Here is a 19,912-nt window from a genome sequence, read left to right on the forward strand (position 1 = left end):
GAAAATGTTTTAGGTTTCTGCTGTTCGCAATAAACTATGTAAAGAACTGAACAACTAAAGCCTGCTTTACACGGTACGACCGATTGTGCAATTTCACAATCGATCGTACCCGCCCCCGTCCTTTTTGCGTCACGGGCAAATCGCTGCCCGTGGCGCACAAACTCGGTAACCCCCGTCACACGTACTTACCTCTCGTGCGACCACGCTGTGGGCGGCGAACGTCCACTTCCTGGAGTGGGAGGGACGTTCGGCGTCACAGCGACGTCACACGGCCGCCGGCTAATGGAAGCGGAGGGGCGGAGATGAGCGGGACGTAAACATCCCGCCCACCTCCTTCCTTCACATAGCCGGCGGCGGCCGCGTGACGCAGGTGAGCTGCTGTTCATCGTTCCCGGGGTGTCACACGGAGCGGCGTGTGCTACCACGGAAACGATGAACAACTAAATTAAACGATATTATGGAACCTAGCGACCAGTACACGACTCACGATTTGTGAGCGATACTGCGTCGCTAGGAGGTGTCACACAGGCCGGCATCGCCAGCGATGCCGGATGTGCGTCACAAAAACCGTGACCCCGACGATCTATCGCACGATAGATTGTCTGGTGTAAAGCAGCCTATGGACAACAAGTGATTTGCCAAACAACCTAAAATGACACTTTTACCGACTACTGCAGTCTCAGAATTATTCACCCCCTGAATTAAATCCCCCATAAGAGCACACATTTTTCTCTAGCACCCAATGTAATAATCCAGGGTGTCAGTACTTGTAGCAGGTGTGCATGAGATAAAATTGCATCAAACAACTTAGGGGCACTTTGCACACTGCGACATCGCAGGCCAATGCTGCGATGCCGAGTGTGATAGTCCCCACCCCCGTCGCAGCAGCGATATGTGGTGATAGCTGGCGTAGCGAAAATTATCGCTACGCCAGCTTCACACACACACTCACCTGCCGTGCGACGTCCCTGTGGCCGGCGACCCGCCTCCTTGTTAAGGGGTCGGGTCGTGCGGCGTCACTGCGACGTCACACGGCAGGCGGCCAATCGGAGCGGAGGGGCGGAGATGAGCAGGATGTAAACATCCCGCCCACCTCCTTCCGTCCGTATAACCTACGGAAGCCACGGTGACGCCGGTAGGAGATGTTCCTCGCTCCTGCGGCTTCACACACAGCGATGTGTGCTGCTGCTGGAGCGAGGAACAACATCGGACCGTCGCGTCAGCGTAATTATGAATTACGCCGACGCTGCACCGATGATACGATTACGACGCTTTTTAACTCGTTAATCGTATCATCTAGGCTTTACACACTGCGATGTCGCATGCGATGCCGGAAGTGCGTCACTTTCAATTTGACCCCACCGACATCGCACCTGCGATGTCGCAGTGTGCAAAGTGCCCCTTAGGCTGCTTTCACACCTCCGGTTTTAGCACTGCGGCTCAATCCGACTGTAAACCTATGCAACGGATGCGGCGAAAACACTGCATCCTTTGCATAAGTTTTTTACATGCGGCCCGTCCGGTTTTTGCGGCAGGCTACTGAGCATGCGCAGTGGCAAAAACCGCATGCGGCGGGCGGATGCGGTTTTTGCCGCATCCGGCGTCTATAGGCATGCATAGGAAAATGCGCCGCATCGGCCGGATGAGGTGCGATGCGTTTTTTTTTTTGCCGCACAAAAAAAACATGCCAGGCAACGTTCCATCCGGCCGCCGCATGGGCTAAATCTGCCGCATGTGGCAAAAACCGGAGCGAACGCAAGCCCATGTGGCACAATGCGGCACTAATGTTAGTCTATGCAAAAAAAAAACGCAACCGGCAGCAAAAAAAATGGGTTTTGTTTTTTCTGCAAAGTGCCGGATTGTGCCGCACACGAAAAACCGGATGTGTGAAAGCAGCCTTAGCCAGTCCAGCCATTGGGATACTGTGACATGACTGCATTGTAGTAATATGGCTAAGTCAACAGAGTGGAGAAAAAAGTAATTCCGCACTCACCCATCCTGTAGATGTGGGGCTAATCTGCAGGTTAATAGCATTGAAATCTGCCTGGCACCTGCACATTGACACTCGCTGCCGGGAGGAAATTAACTGTAAGCCTTCCTGCAGCGTTTGTCAGTCTCGAGGACCACAGGCGTGGGTTCAGTCACTGCACTGTGTATGGAGAGCGGCAGCTGTAACTGCGCTCCCCGCTCTAACTGACAGCCACACAGCACTAGACCCCGACTGTCAGTTCAGGGGGCGGTTACAGCCTTTACTCTCCATACACAGAGCGATGACTGAACCCGCGCCGGCACAGCCCCCGTAACTGAAACCGTAACACTACAGGGAGGGTTAAACTTAATTTCCTTCAGACAGCGTGGTTCCATGTGCAGGCACCGGACAGGTTTCAAACACTATTAACCTGCAGATTAAGCTGCCCAGCGCCTGCACATTAAACCCCACTGACTGGAGGAAATGAACTTCATTCCTCCCGGCAGCGTTCGGGTTTCAATCACAAGGGTTCAGTCACCGCTCTGTGTATGGAGAGCAGTGTCTGTAACCGCAACCCCAAAACTGACTGATAGCAGGGTCCGATGCTCAGCGGCTGTCAGTCAGTGTAGAGGTCGCCGTTACAGCCGCTGCTTTCTCTACACAGAGCAGTGACTGAACCCATGATGGCACATCCCCGTGACTGAAACCCGTACGCTACCAGGTGGATTAATTTCCTCCCGGCAGCGGGGTTCAATGTGCAAGCGCCGGGCAAGTTTCAAAACACTATTAACCTGAAGATTAGCTCCATATAGAATAATAATAATTTTATTAATGGTATATTAATATTGTATTTATATATTTAATAAATAATAATAATAATAATAATAATAGCAATTTTCCAGATGAGTAGTTCCGTTTAAACTCAGGCCAATCCACTGACTTTTTCAAGCAGAAAATGCTTCAGGAAACTAGCTTTTTTTTTTTTAGCGAAGCGTTCTTTATGTCATTTTTTTGGTTGTTTCCAGAGTGGTTTTCCCAACGATTTTGGCCACAAGCACTTTCTTCGGCGCTCTATTGGGAGACCCAGACGATTGGGTGTATAGCACTGCCTCCGGAGGCCACACAAAGCAATTACACTAAAAAGTGTAAGGCCCCTCCCCTTCTGGCTATACACCCCCAGTGGGATCACTGGCTCACCAGTTTTCTGCTTTGTGCGAAGGAGGTCAGACATCCACGCATAGCTCCACTGTTTGTAGTCAGCAGTAGCTGCTGGCTCTATCGGATGGAAGAAAAGAGGGCCCATATAGGGCCCCCAGCATGCTCCCTTCTCACCCGCGGTTGGTGCTTGTAAGGTTGAGGTACCTATTGCTGGTACAGAGGCTGGAGCCCACATGCTGTTTTCCTTCCACATCCCCTGGAGGGCTCTGTGGAAGTGGGATCTTGCCGGCCCCCAAGCCCTGGGGCCGGGCTCCATCCACAGACCCAGAGAACCTGCTGGATTTGGAGCGGGAGTGCCGTTCAGGGACAAGGCCCTGCAACTTTCAGGTACTCTGTGTCCCCGGCAGGCACGGACACTCTCAGGGCTTGCTGAGCGTTCTAGTGCGCCGGGGACAGTGGCGCTGTACGCTGGGGGTTAGGTCACTGCAGCTTTGCTGAGTGACGTTGTGTGTTGGGAACTACTGCGCCGACCGCTCCTGGAGCGGCGGCGCAGCTGCGACTTGTGGTGCGCCGGGGGCTTTGCGCCGACCGCGCTTTTACGGCGGCGGCGCTTTTAACTTTAGCCCCCGGCTTCTGCGGCCTAGCGCCGCTTCGTTCCCGCCCCCACCCTGTCAATCAGGGTAGGGGAGAGACGCTGCTCAATGGCAGCGCCGAGGGCTGGAGCCTTATTTACATGCTCCAGCCCTCTCACTAGGCACAAGGGGAAGCAGACTTCCCGCTCTTCGTCGGTGTACGCCCAGGGCCCGCCCCCCCTCTCCACAAGGACGCCGGCAGCCATTACACATGCGATCTGGCTGGGGAGAGGCAGCAGGCTCTGGGAGACCCAGACTAGAGGGATTTCTGGCGACCACACACCGCTCCTAAGCGGGCGGTAAGCTGCACAGTAGTGCTGGCCCCACTAGTGCCTCAGTGATATATTAGTGTACTTTTTTCTTGGTACCATATATATATATATAGTTGCACTGTAAGGTCGCTTCTTGGCTGGACACCCTGTACTGCTCTGAGGAGGCAGCAACATGTCATCCGCAAAACGCAAGGCTGCCAAGGCACGGGCTGTGTACACTGTTTGTACTGCATGTGGGGCTGATCTACCGGCAGGCTCCAATGATTCACATTGTGTGCAATGTTCAGTCCCAGTGGCACTTCGTCAGCCAGAGCCTATGGTGGTGGTAGCCCAGGCAGAGACGCCTGTGAACCCTGCCCCGGTGACGGGGACAGACTTTGCAGTGTTTGCTGATAAAATGTCTGAGGCTATGACAAAAATCCTGGAGACCTTGCAGGCCAGGCCAGTTCCTCAGACCATGGACACTGCTGTGGCTATGCTCTCTAGTCCCCCTCAGTTGGAACTAATCCGTACTTCAAGGGGGTCTCAAGCATCACAAGCTGAAGTCTCTGACTCAGATGACAGTCCCAGGCAGCCTAAGCGAGCTCGCTGGGAAAGACCCTCGACGTCATCACACTGCTCAGGGTCTCAGCGAGAAGAATCTCTCTATGATGAGACTGAGGACGGTGATCAGGATTCTAATCCTGAGGCCCCTCTCAATCTGGATGCCCCTGATGGTGACGCCATGGTTAATGACCTTATATCGGCGATTAATAGGCTGTTGGATATTTCTCCCCCAGCCCCTTCTGCAGAGGAGGCAGCTGCACAGCAGGAGAAGTTCCATTTCCTGTATCCCAAGCGTAAATTAAGTGCTTTTTTGGACCACTCTGACTTCAGAGAATCAATCCAGAAGCACGACGCTCATCCAGACAAGCGTTTCTCTAAGCGTTCTAAGGATACCCGTTATCCTTTTCCCGCTGAAGTGGCCAAACGCTGGACCCAGTGCCCAAAGGTGGATCCCCCAATTTCCAAGCTTGCGGCTAGATCCATAGTCGCAGTAGAGGATGGCGCTTCACTTAAAGATGCCAACGACAGACAGATGGACCTTTGGTTGAAATCTGTCTATGAAGCTATCGGCGCGTCGTTTGCTCCAGCATTCGCGGCCGTGTGGGCACTACAAGCTATTTCAGCTGGTTTAGCACAGGTGGATGCTATCATGCATCCAGCAGTGCCACAGGTGGCGTCCCTAACCTCGCAAATGTCTGCGTTTGCGACCTATGCTATCAATGCTGTCCTAGAATCTACGAGCCGTACCTCTATGGCGGCCGCCAATTCTGTGGTTTTGCGCAGAGCCTTATGGTTAAAGGACTGGAAAGCAGATGCTGGTTCCAAAAAATGCTTAACCAGCTTGCCATTATCTAGAGACAGACTGTTTGGTGAGCCATTGGCTGAAATCATAAAACAGTCCAAGGGTAAGGACTCTTCCTTGCCACAGCCCAGAGCAAGTAAACCTCAACAGAAAAAGTGGCAGTCGAGGTTTCGGTCCTTTCGAGGCTCGGGCAAGCCCCAATTCTCCTCGTCCAAAGGGACTCAGAAAGGACAAGGGAGCTCAGATTCCTGGCGGGCTCACTCACGCCCCAGGAAAGCAAATGGAGGAACCGCTTCCAAGGCGGCTACCTCATGACTTTCGGCCTCCTCCCTCCGCATCCTCGGTCGGTGGCAGGCTCTCCCGCTTTTGCGACATTTGGCTGTCACGGGTCAAAGACCGGTGGGTAACAGACATTTTGTCTCGCGGGTACAGAATCGAGTTCAGTTCTCGGCCTCCACTTCGGTTCTTCAGAACCTCCCCACACCCCAACCGAGCAGATGCCCTGCTGCAGGCGGTGGACTCTAAGAGCAGAAGGAGTCGTGATCCCTGTTCCCCCTCTGGAACGGGGGCGAGGATTTTACTCCAATCTCTTTGTGGTTCCAAAAAAGGACGGCTCCTTCCGTCCTGTTCTGGACCTAAAACTGCTCAACAAGCATGTGAACGCCAGGCGGTTCCGGATGGAATCCCTCCGCTCAGTCATTGCCTCAATGTCCCAAGGAGATTTCCTAGCATCAATAGACATCAAAGATGCTTATCTCCACGTGCCGATTGCTACGGAGCACCAACGCTTTCTGCGCTTCGTGATAGGAGACGAACATCTTCAGTTCGTGGCTCTGCCATTTGGTCTGGCGACAGCCCCCCGGGTGTTCACCAAGATCATGGCAGCAGTGGTAGCAGTCTTGCACTCTCACGGACACTCTGTGATCCCTTACTTGGACGATCTACTGGTCAAGGCACCCTCTCAGGAGGCATGCCAACTCAGCCTGAATTTTGCACTGGAGACTCTCCAGGCGTTCGGGTGGATCATCAACTTCCCAAAGTCAAATCTGTCACCGACCCAATCACTAACGTATCTTGGCATGGAGTTTCATACTCTCTCAGCGATAGTGAAGCTTCCGCTGAGCAAGCAGCGGTCACTACAGACAGGGGTGCAGGCTCTCCTTCAAGGTCAGTCGCACTCCTTAAGACGCCTCATGCACTTCCTCGGGAAGATGGTGGCGGCAATAGAGGCGGTTCCGTTTGCACAGTTTCATCTGCGTCCACTTCAATGGGACATTCTCCGCCAATGGGACGGGAAGTCGACATCCCTGGACAGGAAAGTCTCCCTTTCCCAGACGGCCAAGGACTCTCTGCAGTGGTGGCTCCTTTCCACCTCATTATCACAGGGAAGATCCTTCCTACCACCGTCCTGGGCGGTGGTCACGACAGACGCGAGTCTGTCAGGGTGGGGAGCAGTGTTTCTCCACCACAGGGCTCAGGGTACGTGGACTCAGCAGGAGTCCAGCCTTCAGATCAATGTTCTGGAAATCAGAGCAGTGTTTCTTGCCCTACTAGCCTTCCAGCAGTGGCTGGAAGGGAAGCAGATCCGAATTCAATCGGACAACTCCACAGCGGTGGCATACATCAATCACCAAGGAGGGACTCGCAGTCGGCAAGCCTTCCAGGAAGTCCGGCGCATTATGATGTGGGTGGAAGCCACGGCCTCCACCATATCCGCAGTTCACATCCCCGGCGTAGAAAACTGGGAAGCAGACTTCCTCAGTCGCCAGGGCATGGACGCAGGGGAATGGTCCCTTCACCCGGACGTGTTTCAGGAAATCTGTCGCCGATGGGGAAGGCCGGACGTCGACCTAATGGCGTCCCGGCACAACAACAAGGTCCCAACATTCATGGCACGGTCTCGCGATCAAAGAGCTCTAGCAGCAGACGCCCTAGTGCAAGATTGGTCGCAGTTCCGGCTCCCTTATGTGTTTCCACCTCTGGCACTCTTGCCCAGAGTGCTACGCAAGATCAGATCCGACTGCAGCCGCGTCATACTCGTCGCTCCAGACTGGCCGAGGAGGGCGTGGTATCCGGATCTGTGGCATCTCACGGTCGGCCAACCGTGGGCACTACCAGACCGACCAGACTTACTGTCCCAAGGGCCGTTTTTCCATCGGAATTCTGCGGCCCTCAACCTGACTGCGTGGCCATTGAGTCCTGGATCCTAGCGTCTTCAGGCTTATCCCAAGGGGTCGTTGCCACCATGAGACAGGCTAGGAAGCCCACGTCTGCTAAGATCTACCACAGAACGTGGAGGATATTCTTATCCTGGTTCTCTGCTCAGAGAGTGTCTCCCTGGCCATTTGCATTACCTACCCTTCTTTCTTTCCTCCAATCTGGGTTAGAAAAAGGTTTGTCGCTCGGCTCCCTTAAAGGGCAAGTCTCGGCGCTATCCGTCTTTTTTCAGAAGCGTCTAGCACGACTTTCTAAGGTGCGCACGTTCCTACAGGGGGTTTGCCATATAGTTCCCCCGTACAAGCGGCCGTTAGATCCATGGGATCTGAACAGGGTACTAGTTGCCCTCCAGAAGCCGCCCTTCGAGCCTCTGAAGGAGGTTTCACTTTCTAGACTATCACAGAAAGTGGCTTTTCTGGTAGCGATCACATCTCTTCGGAGAGTGTCTGAGCTAGCAGCGTTGTCTTCCAAGGCTCCCTTCCTGGTCTTCCACCAGGACAAGGTAGTGCTGCGCCCCATTCAGGAGTTTCTCCCGAAGGTGGTATCCTCTTTTCATCTTAATCAGGATATTTTTTTGCCTTCGTTTTGTCCTCATGCAGTTCATCGGTATGAGAAGGATTTACATTTGTTAGATCTGGTGAGAGCACTCAGAATCTACATTTCCCGCACAGCGCCCCTGCGCCGTTCGGATGCACTCTTTGTCCTTGTCGCTGGTAAGCGCAAGGGGTCGCAGGCTTCTAAGGCCACCCTGGCTCGATGGATCAAAGAACCAATTCTTGAAGCCTACCGTTCTGCGGGGCTTCAGGTTCCATCAGGGCTAAAGGCCCATTCTACCAGAGCCGTGGGTGCGTCCTGGGCATTGCGACACCAGGCTACGGCTCAACAGGTGTGCCAGGCAGCTACCTGGTCGAGTCTGCACACTTTCACCAAACATTATCAGGTGCATACCTATGCTTCGGCGGACGCCAGCCTAGGTAGAAGAGTCCTGCAGGCGGCAGTTGCCTCCCCGTAGGGGAGGGCTGTCTTGCAGCTCTAACATGAGGTATTTCTTTACCCACCCAGGGACAGCTTTTGGACGTCCCAATCGTCTGGGTCTCCCAATAGAGCGCCGAAGAAGAAGGGAATTTTGTTACTTACCGTAAATTCCTTTTCTTCTAGCTCTTATTGGGAGACCCAGCACCCGCCCTGTTGTCCTTCGGGATTTTTGGTTTGTTTGCGGGTACACATGTTGTTCATGTTGAACGGTTTTCAGTTCTCCGATGTTACTCGGAGTGAATTTGTTTAAACCAGTTATTGGCTTTCCTCCTTCTTGCTTTTGCACTAAAACTGGTGAGCCAGTGATCCCACTGGGGGTGTATAGCCAGAAGGGGAGGGGCCTTACACTTTTTAGTGTAATTGCTTTGTGTGGCCTCCGGAGGCAGTGCTATACACCCAATCGTCTGGGTCTCCCAATAAGAGCTAGAAGAAAAGGAATTTACGGTAAGTAACAAAATTCCCTTCTTTTCCACATACTTTTTTATTGTCTTTTTTTTTTTTTACTGTCTTCTTCACTCCCCTTCATAATAAAGAAACCAAAAGCATTTGTTTTAAAAAAGCAAAAACTACGGCAAAAATCTCCAAAAGATGTTTTGACCTTTCCCATTTTAATCACTTGGCATTTATAGAACCTGAAGCGGTTAAAAAAAGAAAAAAAAAAACATTCAAAAGCTTGAACAAATAGCAGCAAGTCCTTTTACATAGAAATGCATCTGTTCATTCTTTTGAGCATTTTTTAACAAGTTTTTTTAATCAGTTTATACCTGAAAAAGATAGTGGGCACTTAGTCTTAGGCATATAGTAAACGCTAAACGTCTCTATACCAGAACTCCAAGACATCGGACCACTATTGAACCAAAAATACAAGAAATGTCAGCTTCAAATGCCCAAAAGCAAATAAATAATCCCCACAAGTTTTGGATTCTGTCTGGTGGATCAAGAAAACAAAAATGGAACTTTTCGAGCCAACTGATCAGCGACATCTGTCAGCAGTAAAAAGACTAAAGCATATGCTAAAAAAAAACACCCTGCGTTCAGTGAAGCATGGTGGGGGCTCAGCGATGCCTACAGGGAAGCATGGCGGGGGCTCAGCGATGCCTACAGGGAAGCATGGCGGGGGCTCAGCGATGCCTACAGGGAAGCATGGCGGGGGGCTCAGCGATGCCTACAGGGAAGCATGGCGGGGGGCTCAGCGATGCCTACAGGGAAGCATGGCGGGTGCTCAGCGATGCCTACAGTCAAGGATGGTGGGAGCTCAGTGATGCTACAGTGAAGCATGAGGGGGGCTCAGCGATGGTACAGTGAACAATGGTGGGGCTTAATGATGCCTACAGTGAAACGCGGAAGGGGCTCAGTGATGCCTAGTGAAGCGTGGAGGGGGCGGGATAAGTGTTGCCTACCGTGAAACATTGAGGGGGCTCAGTGATGCCTAACGTGTAGCGTGTCAAGGCCTCAGTAATGCCTACAGTGAAGCGTTGCGTGGGTTTGATGAGGCTCTGGGGCTACTTTGCTTACTCTGGCACTTAAAACCTGCAGTGTATGGAGGGCAAGATGTATTTAATCAATTATTAAGAAATCCATTAGACCTTTCAATAGAACAATAATCCAAGTATACCTAAGTATACCAAAGTTTGTATTCTAAAAAGTCCTGGAAGTGAGCGGCCATCACAGTCACCTGTCTTCAACCCCATAGAAAACCTTTGGCGGGATAAAACTTGTGAATTACCCATGACATACATTTTTGATCACAGGTCGCCTAGGGCTGTATAGAGCGGGCTCAGAGGCTAATCCTTTGTCAATATGCGGCAGATGCATTCTTTAACTCCTTTAAAGGACCCGGACATTATTTGTTTTGTATTTCCCTCCCCTTGTTGCAAAAGCTATAACTCTTATTTTTCCCTTCAACATAGACGTATGAGAGCTGATTTTTCTGAGGTGAGTGGTAGTTTTTAATGACACCATTCAAATTACCATATAATGTACTGTACTAGTGATAGAAACTCACCCTTCATTTTTTTTTCCAATTGTATAAAAATACCCAATAAATATGATTCTCTACGTCAGTAAGATTACAGTAATACCAAAAATAGTTTATATAATATATTAATGCACTGGATGCCATTGCCCTGAGCAATGGGCTAAATTTCCTCTGGAAGGCTACCAATTGGCTGATGTTTGTCTATGTATCACATTTGGTTATAACAGCAAAAGATGCTCTGCTAAGTACTAAAGACGGCTGAATAAATTCTGAGACTCCATTGGTCAGTAAAAGTAACACTTTGTGGTGAATTTGGAGAAACCACTTGTTATACCGTACTAGTTATGTTGAGCTATGTACATGTTCTTGTTTCATTGGTTTATTGCAAACAGCCGAGAGCTTGTCAATTGTGCAATATGTTAGGTCAGGCAGTGTACAAAGAAGATAATCATCGAACATGAAATAATGTAGCTGAAGCAATAATACTTTAAAATAAAAAAAAATACAAAAAAACACAACAATGCAGCAAATTTTGCTGGAAAAAAAAAACAAACAAAAAGAAAAACATGCTTTTTCCACAACGACTAAGTCTGGATACACAAGCAGCAGAATTTAGGATGATGCACAGAAATCTCCCCGAGCCGATGAGCATTTACAGGGTGACAAAGCCATGATTCTTTTCACAATACAGATCTATTTTCATACTTTTTTGGACAGTTACAAAAAACATGACATGACTTTTATTCTCTTTACTCAGTAACACTGGGACGTATAAGGGGAAACAAATGACAATCATTCTTGCTTGGTTGCTGCAGAGGTGTAAGATGGACGGAAGTGTTCTTTCAAGTATATGGGAGCAATGGAAGCTGCAGCCCATACCAAATATTGGGTACGAAGTCCTCCCCAATATAATCTGAGGGAGGACAAGAGATACTCACAAATAATACATATTCACAGCCTTATCTATAGAAATGGTGAATATGAAAGACTGCCGAAATAACGTCCTCAATAGCTGGCCACATTTGTGGCAGCCATGAGGTGGATTTAAGAAATCTTTCAGCTGTGCGTTCCATTAAACTTTACGCTGCAGCTACCCAATTGCATATATGATCTAGAAATATGGATACAGGGCAGGCGTCACTGGCTGTATCTCTGGGGAGGGATGGATGAATATGGGCAACATCCATATGTACTTTTTATAGGGCAAAAAGTAGTAAACGGATAGCTCAGCAGATGACCCGGATGATGGAGACATGATGCCGTCTTGGGCGGGTACAATATAGCGACCACTGCACGTGTCCATAGATGGAGGGTAAGGACTCTGTATCCCAGAAATGATGTAAAGCCTACCAGGATAACACAGGGAACCAGAACAGCAAAAGTGACCAGTTTACACTGGTACAAGGTTATTATTAGGAATTTTAATGTCCTTAGCACATGGTAGACAAGTGTTGTAGAGGATCCAGGAATGGGTCAGTGAAGGAGAGAGGAACCCAAAAACATCTACCTAATAAAATAGTTAACCAGTGAATGGCTCTTAGATCGAATTCCCAGAGGCTGTAGATTTTGTCACTACGAGGCAGCGGGAACATGGGGCAGTCAGTCATGGACACAGTAATATTAAATCAGGGGGCTGCGCATATTCTCCATACCTGGTCTTTGTTGTGACTGTTCAACATTCCCGGTTTCTTCTTCTTTTTACTTGGGCTGCTGGATGCGTCTTGTGGGGAGTGTCCATTGGATGAATGTTGGGGGCTGGGGCATTTTCTTTTCTGCCCAGGTCGCTCAACGGAGCCTGGGTCTGAAATGAGACAAAAACTTGGGTTTACATATCCCAGTTAGCAAGCATCCGACCCAGGACATACAGGTCTAGCCTTCAAGAGTCAAGCTGCTGTGCATACCTAAAAAACATGAAAGGGAAATATTAAGAGGGGTGAGGAATCGCACTCTGCGGTACAGGCTAAATGCCCCAAATGGGCACTCCTACAAGGGCCCAACTTTCAAACAGGGGCACATAAGGAGCCCGTACGCCTTTGAATAGTTGTTCGTTGATCATTCATTTTGCTGTTCACGGTCTCCGGTCCCCACCATGCCCATGGTAAGGGGGGGGGTTTAATCACCGGTGTTCCACATCCACACACTACATACAGCATAGGAGCCTTCTCACAAGGTTGGATGGCTCAGGGTAGGCAGGGGGGTGGCCATCATGATACATGGGACTTCCCTGGTCACTGAAGCCAGCCACCTGGGGGGCGGGGTCCACCTGGGGTAGAAATAGGCGCAACACACTCACAAAAAGGAAATCCGTCGGGACCATTGTTCTGACAAGACATCTCTGGAAAACTTGGACTTTATTAGGCCCGGGGCTTGGAGCGGGAGCTCAGCCAGGGTACCCAACTACGGAGGGGGACACCCTAGAAATAGGACTCTCTCCTTCTCTAACAAAACACCGGTGTTGGCCCCTTACCTGCCTGCGATTGACCGGAGCCCATAACGGCGGTGACCAGTGTGACTGGGTTGGCAGCTAAGTTGTGAGTAAGCTACACCCTGAACCGCAGAGACTGTGTTGGCTCTTCCTTACCGGCATCGCCGCCCAGCGCTTAGGCGCCAACGGCCATTAAAACCCTCTTCATCCACCCGGGGCCACTCCGCCTGTGGGGAGCGACACCATCCCAGCTGCCATAACACCTGCCCCGGCGAGGGATTCTGCAGCGGCGGCTACTCCCTCGCCGCAAGTGGCGTCACAACAAACTCTCCCAAATACCCCGCTTCCCCCACCATTTGCTGTACGCCTCGGGGCAACGGAACCAGACAAGGCCACCTGTGACATCGCCTGACCCGACTCGAAAAGGCCCGGCAACGAGTAGCTTAACCACCTGCCCCGTCGAGCGTTACAAATGCACAGCCCGACCAAGAGTGCATGTGTTTTAATATGTAGAGGCTATTGTAGGTTTCCCGCATGGTGCATAATCTCCCAGGAAAAAAAAACAAAGAACAAAAAAGAGGGAGCTATTTTTCTCCAAGAGTTTTACCTAAAAGCCATTGAGCTCACACATGTATTAGAAGACCCAGACTGCGAGCTGTATGCACCAACTCCCCGAGCCATCACTTCCCTGATAAGCCAAGGCGTTTTTCCCTCTTCAGCCTGGTTCTGTAGTGATAATGTGCTCCAACACATTACACTAGCTTTGTGCAGTAGTAAAAATGGGGGATCCTCGTCAAACTGAGCTAAAATGATCAAGTTCCCTGTAACAGGTGATTATCATTAACGAACTCAGCAGACAGAGTGTATCGTACAAGCCACTATACTGCTCTAGATGGAGGCCACTAGTAAAGGCTACAAGTAAATCTGCGAACACACGGTGGCAGCACCGATATACAAGCTAATCTGGGGCTGGTCCTGGATTGCAGCTGACCTCCAAAGTGGAAAGGAAGTCAGGGGTCACAGATCGCCACCCCCTCACCAAACACACTGTGACCCCTTTGTTGGAAAGAAAAGTCCTCAACAGTTAACTTTTTGCTGCCTGGGTAGCTGACTCCTGCTTTTGGGTTATTTCTTGAATTTACCAGAGTAATAGACTGGTACAATTGAGATTTTCCTCATGTAAGGACTTAGACCCCAGACCAAAGTCCAAACCTAGGATTTCTACTACAGTCAGCACATGTTCACACGATATAGAGCTTTCTGGGCAGAAAAGGTGCAGCTTCTTACTGTAGCAGCAAATAGGTGGGGATTTTAGTTAAGCTCATCCATGTGCTCCGGGTTTAGGCTGAAGACTTTCACTGCACCTTTCAACCTTTGCAAAATCTGCCACTGATGCCAATTTTTTTCCACTCATTTTCTGTTCTGTCACAGATGGGTAATGACCATTTCTGAGCTTGACGACCTGAGCACAGAAGTAAATCCTAATGATGTGCGTGGCCAAAAGTAGTGTCCTCTTTCATGCTGATGCACTGAAAGCACACTGTCAGGCAGGCACCGTGCTGAGGGCACACAAGGGGCACAACAACTCGGCAGTGCTCACTTCGTGATTTACTTGTGCTCCTCATGAGGAATAAAACTCACCTATCCCTCATGTCTACGGCCAGATGTAGCCCCCCGTAGTCAAGAGACATTCACAAAGTGTAAAGTTGGCAATATGCCGCCCCCGTTGTGCCCAGACCAGCCATCTACGCAGTTATGAGGACTTGGTACTTGAAGTTTCTCACTTCCAGCGTGACATAAGAGGAATTCCTGGACCTTGTAGTACTTAACACGCCGGTGAGAACAGATGTTCAGGCGTCTATCAGTGGGGAACATACGAGGCGGCTGCTGTGACCACAAAGTCACGTTTTGAGGTTTGTTTGATGTCTTAAAAGTCAAGTTCTCTTCCGATTCTTATGATGTGGGGGATGGGGGGTGTATGTTATACACAGAACGACTTACCTTTTGGATATAGCTAATAATCATTTCTCTGGGCAACACCAGGACATGGTGCCCACATGTCTGTCACCAACCGAATAGATTGCCACTGTTAAGTTATAGGTTATGACATATTTTTACAAAAAACCTGTGTGGCCAGAAGCCTTATTACATAGATAAAATACATGTTATAACCAAACACAATTTGCTTCTCCTATAGTGCATTGAGATACACCAAGTATTAAGCACTAGTCACATCCAGAGCTGCAGTCACAGTAATGGAAGGCAGCGAGAATCCTCCAGCACTAATCACAGGTTGCAGCTCTGGATGTGGCTGGGGTATAAAAGAGGTGGTGTAAATCTAAGCCAGTAGGAATATAAGGTGGCATTGCGATGATTACAGGAGGTGGGTGTGCACAGACTTGGCCATGTCTTGTAATGTTTCCTGTGCGAGAATCTAGGTAGCGCATGACAGGATCAGGTTACAGCTGCAAAGGATTGTGGGAAGTCATTAGAGAAGCAGGACAAAGCCGGATTCCAGGAATAATAAGAGGCAGCAATGACAGCAGCAGACTTCCTGTGTGCAGCATTTCACAGCCATTCAGGGGAAGGTGCAATCTCAGCAAGCACTAGTGCATTTCATGGCCAACGTGTAGCGGCAAATATCAGAGCACACCGAGGCCGTCATCTGTAGCAGTCCCCAGACATGTGACATAGGCGTCAGCCAGACTGTTGTTCAGTCTTCTCCCTCGACTCCCCCATACACAGGAAGACACGGACAAATTCTCAGTGAGAGCCTCCAGCCAACGTCCCTGGAAGCCACTTATCTTGAGGGAAAAAGGATCAGCAATTGGAAACCCATCAGTCCGGCTTTCTTCTCTCCAAGTCATCATCTGTAGGTGGAGAGCCAGAAAGCCACTGCAGAGATCCTGCAGATATCGTCGAGTTCGGCCAACTTTAGTCTAATAAATATATTAGGGGCTTCAAAGAGCTTGTCTGAAACTTTAACATGTCTTATAGGTGGTGGTGTGACACCCGGCAACCCTGCTAATCAGCCGTTGTGGATGCGAGAACTACTCCCCTTCGGAGCTGCACATCACAGCTCTGTCGACAAAATAGTGGCTACAGCTGGGTACTGCATATCTTCCACCTATAGATTACAATGGGGGGACTGATATACGGTACCCAACAGTGGCCACTAAGTCTAAGTTGATGGGGCTGTGTTGTGCAGCTCCAAAGCCGAGTAGTTATGGCCAGAGGCACCGGTAACAGCTGATCGGCAGGGGTCACACACTGATCACCTATCCTAAGAATAGGTCCCAGACCACCCCTTTAACACTAGACGTCCCAGAAATTTCGAGCTCCGTAGGATTCCAATGGTAGAAATGTCAAAATGACCCCTCTCTGGGACTTCTAGTGTTAAAGGGAAGGTGTCACCAGATTTCGTTACTACATCTGCGAGCAACATGATGAAGATGCAGAGACCCAGATTCCAGCAATGTGTCATTTACCAGTCTCCTTGCTGTAATTTTGATAAATCACTAGGTTATCTTTTACAGATCTGGCAGTTCTCTGAATGCTCAGCCCTGTATAACCCCGCCCACACTACTGCCAATCAGTGGTGTGGGCAGGGTTATACAGAGTTCATGAATATACAGAATTAACCTGGCAGCAGGTTTTCTAGTTTTCGAGTGATAATCTGCAGCAAGTATAAGGCTATGTGCCCACGTTGCGTTCTATTACGCAACGTGTAAGTCACCGCATGTGTGTCTCAGAACGCAGCCGAAAAGCTGCGTTCTGAGACGCATTGTAACTGCAGAATTCCTGCGTTCTGGATGCTTGCTCTGCCATGGGAAAAGCATCCAGAACGCACATTTTTGACAGTGCAGTCCCACTCGGCTCTGCTGCATCCCCATAGACTTGCAGCAGAGCAGAGTGGGACCGGACTGTCAAAAAGAGCACATGGATGGCTGCGGGACAGGGCCACGCAATCAGAATGAACTCACCCGACTTCATTGTGATCGCGCGGCTCTGTGCGTGTGCTGCGGCTTGATTTGCGATCACAGGTGAAGGACTCACCGGTGACCGCAAATCTCCTGAGTGACTGAATTGAACCGCGCAATCACCAGTGCCGTCACTCAGGTTACTCGCCGCTAGCTCGAGTCCTCCACCCGAGACCTGTGGCCGCGGGTAACCTGAGTGACGTCTCCGTGGACAGTGTGACTCACTTCAGTTGCTGCCTGGAGCTTCCAGGAGCGGATGTGTTCTACAGCCGCTCCTGTCAGCTTCATATAGCAGAGCTGGATGCGTCGTGGGACCTCGTGTGGATTACGCCGGACCCGGAGGGGTGTTTGGGGATTTTAAAGTGGTGAAAGAGGGTGTTTTTTTGTCTTTTACTTCAAATAAAGCATTTTTTTGGGTGTGTGTGTTTATTTACTTTCACTTACAGGTTAATCATTGGGGGTGTCTCAGACGCCTGCAATGATTAACATAGGACTTAGTGGCAGCTATGGGCTGCAATTAACTCCTTATTACCCAGATTGCCACTGCACCAGGGCAGTTCTGGATGAGCCGGGTAGAGTCCCGGGACTGTCGCATCTAATCGATGGGGCAATTCCGGGCGGCTGCTGGCTGATATTTTTAGGCTGGGGGGCTCCCCATAACATGGGGCTCCCCATCCTGAGAATACCAGCCTTTAGCCGTGTGGCTTTATCTAGGCTGGTATCAAAATTGGGGGGGACCGCATGCCGTTTTTTTTTTAATTACTTATTTATTTTACTGCACTACATAGACCCGCCCACCGGCGGCTGTGATTGGTTGCAGTGAGACAGCTGTCACTCAACGTGGGGTCGTGTCTGACTCCAACCAATCATAGGCGCCGGTGGGCGGGGGAAGCAGGGAATACGAGATTGAATAATAAGCGGACGGCATTTTCAAAAGCTGGAGAAGCCGCCGCAGTGCGACAGCCGTGCAGCGCCGCGCCGGTGTTCGGTCAGTGATCGGTGGGTATGAAAAGGGGGGAGAGGGATAGACCCACAGAGAAAGGGAGACCGACCGACAGGAAGACAGAGACCGACAGACAGACAGAGAGAGAGACCAACATTGCAACCAAAACGCACAAAAGAAGTGACATGTTGTTTTTTAGAACGCAGCGTTTTGGCAGCATGCAAATCGCTGCGTTCTAAAACGCAACGTGCGCATGGGTTATAAACAATCTTCATAGATTGTGCTGGGGACGCAGGACGCATTCAGCGTAACTCTACGCAAATACGCAACGTGGGCACATAGCCTAATAGTGTTTTTATCAAAATTACAGCAAGCAGCCCAGTAAGTGACATATTGCTAGAATCATGGTGTCTATCTACATTTTACTGCTCTCACATTAGGTATCAAAAACCTGGTAATAGATTCACTTTAAGGCTGGTTTCACACTGGTGTTAGCAGAACAGAAAAACAGAATTCCTATTTTAGGCCCTGTGCACACACTGCGGTTTTTTCCCCTACAGGTTTTGCCGCAGAATTTCTGCAGCAAAAAGAAAGTGCAGGTCACTTCTTTTCTGCAGGTACCTGCGGTTTTTGCCATAGATAAATGGTAAAAAACCGCAGGGACCAACCTGCGGAAAATTTGCAGCAAATCGCAGTAAAATCACATGCGGTTTGCGGCATTTTTTTTTTTACTGCAGGTGCGGTAATCTTTTAGAGGGTGCAGAATTTTCTTAAGAAAATTCCATTTTCTAGTGCGCACAGGGCCTGAAATGGATTTCGAACAGAAAACAGATCCATCGCATGAGGGAGACAGGCGGCACCTGACAGGAATAACGGGGTCAGTTTGGTTGTAGCATTGTGTCTATCCTCCCAAACATAAAAATTAATAGCATCACATGCTGCACATTTTTGTATGGTTAAAATTGTGTGACCTGCGACTGAGCCTCAAACAGTTTAAAGATGTGGGCTCCAAGGTACCATCGCAGTGAAAATAAAGTATGCGAAATTATAAAAAGGAGTCTGCACAGATAATACGCCAAGATGGCCGTTACTCACTGGACTGTTGACTGTCTCCATGTTCCTGTGGTAAGCCCTCTGGGTACGCAACAGCAGGACCTGCAAGACAAATCATGCAGAATAGTGAGTGCAGCTCTGGAGTATAATATAGGAAGTAACTCAGAATCAGTACAGAATAAGTAATGTAATGTATGTACACAGGGACTCCACCAGCAGAATAGTGAGTGCAGCTCTGGAGTATAATATAGGAAGTAACTCAGAATCAGTACAGAATAAGTAATGTAATGTATGTACACAGTGACTGCACTAGAGGAATAGTGAGTGCAGCTCTGAAGTATAATACTGGCACAAAAAACGTAGCAGAAAAAAAAACGTGTAATTTTTTTATTGCATTTGCGCGTTTTAGAATATGCTTCTTTTTTGTGCTTTTCTAAGTCATGGCGATTGCGTGGGTTCAGGTGCTGTACCCCCATGATCGCCACCGGGTCGCCAGTTGATGTTAAAGCCGGGACCTGGCCCTCATTGTCAGGAACAGTCCCTGCACCACTCCAGCCAGTTTAAAAGGGAACCTGTCACCAGATTTGGCGACTAAGCTGCCACCACCACTGAGCTCTTATATACAGTATTCTGGAATACTGTATATAAGAGCCCAGATCACTCCGTATAATGTAAAAAACACTTTGTAATACACATCCGGGGTGCGGTCCGGTCCGATGGGCGTCGCTGCTCTCTGGTCCGGCAGCTTCTGTCTGCGGCGATCGCTGTTCTCCTTCCTCTGAGGCATGTGTGCATGACGCGTCCTACTTCATATATACTGGCCGGCATGTAGGTCGTGAGCAGGCGCACTCAGATATGCTCTGCTCAGGGCAGCTCAAAGTATTGTAGTGCGAATACGCGGG

The 19,912-nt window shown here is 49.7% G+C and overlaps 1 protein-coding gene across 10 annotated transcripts in view; it reads right to left on the minus strand.

Moving 5' to 3' along the window:
• Positions 1-19,912, minus strand: part of ZMYND8 (zinc finger MYND-type containing 8) — a 163,713-nt gene that overhangs the window by 106,717 nt on the left and 37,084 nt on the right. For all 10 annotated transcript variants that reach the window (XM_075350625.1, XM_075350623.1, XM_075350621.1 and 7 more), the window contains 2 exons: positions 19,053-19,112; positions 12,262-12,410 (listed from right to left, as the gene is read on the minus strand). In XM_075350625.1, coding sequence (XP_075206740.1) covers positions 12,262-12,410; positions 19,053-19,112 — 209 coding nt within the window. The remainder of the gene's footprint in view (positions 1-12,261; positions 12,411-19,052; positions 19,113-19,912) is intronic.

Source organism: Anomaloglossus baeobatrachus, chromosome 5 (genome assembly GCF_048569485.1).
Source record: "Anomaloglossus baeobatrachus isolate aAnoBae1 chromosome 5, aAnoBae1.hap1, whole genome shotgun sequence".
In the NCBI taxonomy this organism is placed as follows: Eukaryota; Metazoa; Chordata; class Amphibia; order Anura; family Aromobatidae; genus Anomaloglossus; species Anomaloglossus baeobatrachus.